Below are 7,575 nucleotides of genomic sequence, written 5' to 3' on the forward strand. Positions count from 1 at the left end.
TGTGTGTGTGTGTGTGTGTGTGTGTGTGTGTGTGTGTGTGTGTATCCCATGCTAAACATAACATTGGCGAGCCTTTAAAACCATGCCCCTCAAGGATATTTCAACCCATGCAAGATGTTTTTTAATTTACATATTCATTGTTCTAAACTTGAGCCAAATCCTGATGAGACCTCCATACAAAGTTTACCTTCTTAATCATCAAGTAAGAATCATTATTCGCATCTAATTGTTATATTTATAATCCTTGTTCACCGCAAATGATAAAATAACTATAGTATTCACATTAGCAACTGAAATAAAGGTTTCAAGATAACCAATGTTATATGAGTTAATTCTTGACCATTTATTTGGCCTTATAAATTTCTAGTGAGTCTAAGGATTGGTATTTTATAATAAAAATCCACATACACTGTATTGATCTCTTTCTAGTACTCTAACTTGAATGTTTTGCTATTTTGAAGGGCCATCATTGCTTTCCTCATATCAATGCACTATTTCACATTATTAAAGGCCTCCAAGATTGTTAGGGGGATAGAAATAATATAAAGACTAATATGAAAAAAATTATGACTACAAAAATAGATTATCTTATAATAATAAATATAAGTAATGTTTAGATGAAGTTTTTGTATCTCTAGTTGTGAGCTAGATGGTTCCCTCCGCAGATTAATTAATAGGAGTTAACTCAATTGATTAAATTTATATAGATTAAAATGGCTTTCTCATTGAATAAACTAAGAATGGCTGAACGAAATGTAGTTCTATCATATATTTAGTTTGGTAGGAGTGGGTAATATTAGAATAAAAAATTTTGCTGAAATAAGTGGTAAAAAAAGGGGTAACTGAAAGAATGAATTCATTCGAGTGACACTTTTTTCCTTGGGATCAATAATAATAAAGGAAGAATCATCTTCATTGAAAACAACATCAGCATATGCATACATCTTTCTTATAATAGAATGGTAGCATTTGTGCCCTTTTTTTGGCAAAAGAGTGGCCAATATAATTTTCCTTTGATTGTTTCCAGTATATGGAGATGTATATGTACCCAAAAAAAAAATCACATACCTTAGAAACAAGGTAATTTGAGATGTTGAAGTGAAGAAAGAATTTGATTTACACTTGTGTAGAATATTTGAACACAAAGACACTTGCATATAACCAGTTATTATAGTGTGAATAGTTGTTAAAATAGTTTCGCCGAATATTATTTTAGAATATTGTTGGGGTGAATATGCTCAAGGGGACTCATGTATTATTCATTTTTTTCCAAGTTTAAGAAGATGGAATGGTTTAAAATTTTGTGACATTTTCAAGCATGACTCTAATTTCAACAAAACGGGATTTTAATCATGTTGAAAGAGAATAGAAAGAGTTTACTTATATTATTTTAGCTTATAGTAAAAATATTCAAAACACACATGAAATCATTGATAAGGAACACAATACTGAGCCCTAAGGGTTATCTTGGATATAGATGATTGCCCACATATATAACTATAAAAGAGAAAAAAAATACTCATTTCTTATGTAATTGGAAGACTAGTATGCTTGTAAGACCGGGGTCCTAGGGGGCTGAACCGGTTCAGTGGGGAGGGTTTAGGATCGGCCGGTCCTAGGCATTTGGGCCTGCCGCCCAATAGAAGGGAGAGACCCACTCCCTGCATATATCTACTATTATATATAGGGGTTTTGTGTCATAGGGTTTCAGTTTTTGATGTCTTCTGATTTCAGTTTGTGAGGACATCTACGGGCGTCCATCTTCCCCTTCAAGGGTTCTATCAAACAGAAAGAGTGGTGCTCCAACTACATTACTCTCCCCCGGTGGTGATTTTCTTCTCCGACCTCCACCTCCACCCTACCCACCAGTCGCCAGCCGCCTGGCCCTCTTTTCCTCCATATTGTAACACTTAGCTCCCTCCTTGCCCCTCCCTTCTGTAATGACAACTTTGCCTTCATCTCACAATCACATAAACCCCCCTTTTCCCAATCGCAGGTCCCACGTTCCACCGCCAGCAGATTTTCCTGAGAGTTCCGCACCCCCCAGCCAACCATGACATTTCCTTCCACCAACGCCCCTCTTTCCACCACCTGCAGCAACCCCAACTCCCACAACGCCAACAGCTCCCCTTCCCAGTCAGTCACTCAACTTTGTCACTTGTTTCTAGAGCTGTCGTCCAACCCTTCAACCCCTTCCAAGATACCCACAATCTCCAACCAACCCTCCATCCCCTAGTCAGCCACCCACCCAACACTGTCGTCCTTCCCTAGGGTATTGTGTGTATGTTTGTCATTATTTCCCGTTTTGAAGAGCCATTGTTTGTAACCTTCCAAATTTCACTAAAAATGTGTTTTAATTATAGTTTGGGTTTGCTACGGTGTCATTTGGTATCAAAACTAGTCTAGCCCTAGTCATATCCTAGAGTTTCCTAGCATCTGACTCTACCAAGTTGCCTCCACAAAAAAAAAATTTCTTTCTCATTCTCAAATCATATCCCCAAATTGACCTAATCTCAGATTTCGCCTTTGCTAATTTTCAAAATCAACAACCCCGCATTAGTTTCCTACACCTTCCATGAGTTTCCTGCCCCCTCTTTCACCTCCTGACCCTGAATCTTAATCATGCCACCGTAGAGATAAATGTCTAAGCCTACCAAGGAAGAGATACAACAGGAGATCCGTAGACTTCAGCGGAGAGTGGCGGACATTGAGGATGACATCCAGGAGGGACTTACCCTCGATGGTAATAGGCAAAGCCAAAGAGGAAAAAGGGATGATAAAATCAACCCCTTCCATAGGTAGATTTTCACTGGTGAAGAAGAAAGGCTATAACACTTAGGAATCTGGTATTAGAGGAGACCGAGAAAGAAGGCCACATATGAAGAACGAGATAATCTGAAAATGAAGTGGGAGACCAAATATCAGTTCCTACCAGCTTACTACAGACAAAGGGTGCAAACTCTAGCTCCAAAAAAGGAGAGACCACATCACCGAGAGAATTCCACAACTTACAGGCAGAGTTCAACCTCAGAATTTTATAAACCAAGCCCGCTCAGGAGAACAGCCAAGGCGACCATCAGAGAAAAAAACTAATCCTGAGAAGTGAACAAGTGAAACCAATACGCATTCCTAAATATGTTGTAGCCAGAAAGTGTTGCAAGTGTCACAGATTTGAGCATATTGAATCAGAATGCAGAACCAAGGGGTGATATATTTCACAGAGCATGGAGTTATTGAAAAATTAGGCAATGATACGGTTGATCCGAGAGAAAGATAGCTTCAGAAAGGATTCTCCACTTGTAGCCAATGAGAAAGAAATGTCATCAATTATGGTTGACCCCAGAAGATTTCAGTTGAGATAACAATAGCTATTCCATAAAGTAGTGACTCAAATGTAATGGAAAGACGAATAGAGTACGAGATGAGGGAGTCTTGAGCTAGCATTTTGCAGAAGTTGAGAGAGCACCAGCAAGACTGACCTTGGCTGCCCAACAGAGTCATGAGTTGGAGGAGCCGACATTGAATACAAGGCCACCACAAATAAGAGAAATGCAAATTTTTCATATGTATAGACCCCTTCCTGAATTACCCTGACAGAGGAAGGTCCAGCATGTCATAAGTGGGGTCATTATGTGCCATGTCAGGAATAACACATGGAGTTATTCAAAGGTTATTTTCAGTTCCGCATGGTATCTTGAGTAAAATGTCCAGAGAGTAGAGAGGAACGCAAGCTTTGTATGGGGCTTGAGGAGTTTGATAGAGACAAAAGTTCTTCAATGGGATCCAGGTTTTATCAATAAAGAAAAGATCTCTCCTAAATGAGTGTTAGTGAGAGGGGTGCAGTCTGCCACAGATTTTACCCCATAGTTGATTTCTCCTCACATACTAATTCATCAGTCGTACTCAGCCGAATACGAGTGAGAGAAGCAAGTTACAACTGGGATAGCTTGAAATATGAATCGTGAGAATACTCATCTATCTACAGTTCCAACTCATAGTGTGTCAAAAGTGGATGGATACCTATTATACCAGAATTCGCTTTGGAATGACAACACCCATTTAATCGACCTACCAGGGCACATGAAGTCGTGCGGGAAGGTTCGGGCTACTCTCATTACTTTGGGAATATTCAGCAGTACAGGCGAGACCCACAGTCCCAAGAGATGGGACAGAGACGAACTTACGCGCAAAAGTGGAGAAAACTCCTCTGGTATTTTGGGAGACAGTATAGACCGAAAGTGGAATCCAAGTCCTATTAGGACTACAGTTGAAGATTCGTCTAGCCAAAACACTAGAAAAAAGAAGCCACTAATTACTCTCCAAGATTTTCAAAAAAATATGATAGAAACAACATTATTTCTCCTATATTCATCCTTCACTTAATAAAAATACCAAAAAAAATGATGGATTAATAGACTTTAAAAAAAAAAAACTTCATTTCTACTAGAGGCCAGCCTTTGCCTAATGCTATTAAAGCACCAAAAAATCACTCTACTCCATCTAGCATTCTAGCTTTCTTCTACTAACAGAGGTAAGATTGTAAACGAAATAAGTAATAGCATCGAAAATTTGATAAAAATGGCAATCACATCTACTGTTTTGTCAAAATGAATCTTCTAAATATATGTATCCCAAAAATGAAAAAACAGTAACTCACCCTCCACGCAAGTAAAATATATTTTTCTTTGTCAAAGGACATCACATCAACCCCAACAATAGGTGAACAGGACTTCAAAGTCATGACATTTCGTATAAAAGGCTGGCCTTCACCTTGGATAGTGACCAAGTTGGCAATCTGTAAGGAATGTGATACTTTTATGACTGGAAAGTTTACTGAATACAGCCCAAGTTCAGTAAGTATGATGAGAACAACCTGAATAACGGGATCATGAGTAGGCTCAGGGAAGAGTCCTTTACGACCAGCACACTCAATATCAAAACTTAATATGCGAAATGGAGCCATTTTCGAGTATTCTCCTTCCGGAACATGGCTAATTAATTCTGAATATCTAAAAGGTTGCCTTAAGGAAAATTTTCCAGCATATATATCCTGCTAAACTCAATCAAGAAATGCAGTAATTTAAATTTTCAGAGAAGGATACAGGCAATCCAACTCCAATTGGCAATAAGAAAAACCTGCCTTTGTTTTCTTATACTTCCCTGCAGAAACTTCTATCCAGTTTCCTCCGCCAATATTGCAATCAATCATGAAGCGCAGCGTGAAAAGAACATTGCTTTCATATGTAAGGAAGTTCTTTGAACCAAGGCCCTCAATCTGTATGCCCCTCTCCAAAATGCCTGCCAGACATATATAAGGTGAGATTCAAACAGGCTATTGACTTGGATATCAAATGTCATTTGATACCAATATGTAACATCAATATCAGCAAGCAAGGAAGAAGAATGCAAAGAATTTGTTAGACAGTGATATCTTGTAATGTTGTGGTATTGTGCGGAACCAAATTTTCCAGTTCTCACCAATATCAGGACGAGCTGCTCTGAGAGTATGTTCCGATGGTTGTGAAGCAATGGAGGGTTGCATAAGAAGGATGAAGCTTTCCTTGGTGTGGTATATGGGGAGTTTTAAACAGCAATGTAAAAGCAACACATCAACGAATGAAGCCTAGCATTTAATTTCCAGAACCAGTGCTAGGACATAATTTATGCTAAGGTCATAACGGAGCCAAAGCGTGTATGAAACCAAAATCAAGAAAGTGTCTACTGAACAAAATGATTTGCACTTTGAACAGATTGCAATTGAAACAAAGGCACAATTTACAATACAGGAATCAAGTTTCACCATAATCGTAATGAAAAGAAACAAATAACGCTAAAGGAGGTACTAGTATGAGATCAGCCTGCTAAAATGTTGGGATTCAATTGGACTCATTTGTTTCCAAATTCAACTTTAACATCACCGACCGGGCCATAACACATTGAAAGAGAGAGAGAGAGAGTTGGATTAGGAAAAATTTTGGAGCTGGTGAATTCTAAAAAACACTGTTGGCCTAAAGTTTTGCACTTGTTTAAAGCCATTACGCTCCAATCCAAAAACAACCAACTTAATTGAGTTTGCATGATATAGAATCTTTATAGTTGAAATAATATAAGAAAGAGACTGAATGTCAGATTAGAGACATAAAAATCAAAGTTTGAGGGGTGGTAAACCTGTCGAAGACAAAAAATAAAAATGAAAACAATCAAAGTATAGTTAACTCATGTGTAGTTTAAATGTCCAATTATGGGCAAACAATGAGATAAGATAATAAAAATATGATGAATCCAACTTTTATCAGGAAAATTTCAATCTTTGAAAAAGTAGAGCAGAATATGGAACTCACAAAAGTTCAATAATTGTAGTGTAATCTGTGAAGTTGAGGGGTAATTCAAAAGAGCATGTTCAACGATGCTTAGAGCTCAATGTTCAAGTGATCAGTAGTACTATTTTCATAGCCTAAATGCAACTATGCAAAAAAAAAATAATAATAATTGTAATAAATACTGACTAAGAATAGTCATCAAATGTTGTTCAAGTACCACGACAACTAGCAACCATGGTTGGCAGAGTAACTATGATCTTTAGAAAAGGTTGAGCTTCATGTTGCTGGTAGTACATGATGCTCTTCTTTTGAACCATCTCAATCCGTTTGATAAACCGTGGCACATTGCTGCTTCTGTTGGATTCTCTCATTCTACCCTGTAAGAGCCATTAACAAAAAATGGCAACTGTCTGAGATGATCGAGCAAAAACTAGATTAACAAATAATGCTAACCTCGAGAGTTTTCTGAAATCCTGAGATGTCATCAGGGCTCATTCCCGAGGGACAACTTACGTAGAAATATGGCTCAAATCCATGTACATGGCAACACACACTATGACCTGTAAGAGCCAAAAGCCAACAATATTTCGAATGATGCAAGCCAAATGAACGATTGAATGTCGAGGGAAAGAAAAAACTATAATTTAAGAAAAAAAATCTAACCTTCCTTGGTTACTCCAAAAATTCTGAGAATTGCTGCAGGGCCGGAAGACATTGGAAGCAGCTCCTTGTGGGTCTCTCCAATCACATAATCAATTTCTAACTGCTGAAATACTGCATCAAAGAAGATGAACGAAAAAAGGTCAATTGAATAGATCATCTAGTCGGTATAAATTTAATAAAAAAAGATGAATGCAATTGCTTCAAATTACGTATATTCGTGGAATATGAAAGATAGGAAGGGGAAGGAAGGGGAAAGAGCAGGGCGTGGAAAGAGCAGGGCGTTTCCATTTCGAAAACCGAGCGGCAACAGCCTCATCTTGAAGTAAGCGGAGGGCCTCTTCGTCCTCATCGTACTTGAGGAGGGTTTCTTCCAGGAAAACGTCTTCGTCCATTAGGTCGTCTTCCATCTCGTTGATCCCGTTCACCGCCGGGGAAGGATTAGGTTTGCCATTTCCAGGCCCTGGGGGTCCGGACTGGAATCTCTTCGAAGGGTTTGGAGAAGCCTCGGCTGCCAAGCCACGCCGCTTTCCACTGCCGGCATTCATGGTGGTGTCGTCGAACAGACAGAGCAAGGCAGAGGAAATTGGCAGTG

General features: G+C 38.7%; 1 protein-coding gene across 1 annotated transcript in view; it reads right to left on the minus strand.

Annotated features, from left to right (window-relative positions):
• Positions 1-7,575, minus strand: part of LOC110029897 (DNA polymerase delta catalytic subunit) — a 35,165-nt gene extending 27,590 nt beyond the window's left edge. Inside the window, exons 1-7 of the mRNA XM_020732380.1 lie at positions 7,248-7,575; positions 6,984-7,117; positions 6,774-6,880; positions 6,538-6,697; positions 5,103-5,298; positions 4,874-5,009; positions 4,658-4,795 (exon numbers count right to left, since the gene is read on the minus strand). Of these exons, the coding sequence (XP_020588039.1) occupies positions 4,658-4,795; positions 4,874-5,009; positions 5,103-5,298; positions 6,538-6,697; positions 6,774-6,880; positions 6,984-7,117; positions 7,248-7,528 (1,152 nt within the window). The 5' untranslated portion in view covers positions 7,529-7,575. The remainder of the gene's footprint in view (positions 1-4,657; positions 4,796-4,873; positions 5,010-5,102; positions 5,299-6,537; positions 6,698-6,773; positions 6,881-6,983; positions 7,118-7,247) is intronic.

Source organism: Phalaenopsis equestris, unplaced genomic scaffold (genome assembly GCF_001263595.1).
Source record: "Phalaenopsis equestris unplaced genomic scaffold, ASM126359v1 Scaffold000609, whole genome shotgun sequence".
NCBI lineage: Eukaryota > Viridiplantae > Streptophyta > Magnoliopsida > Asparagales > Orchidaceae > Phalaenopsis > Phalaenopsis equestris.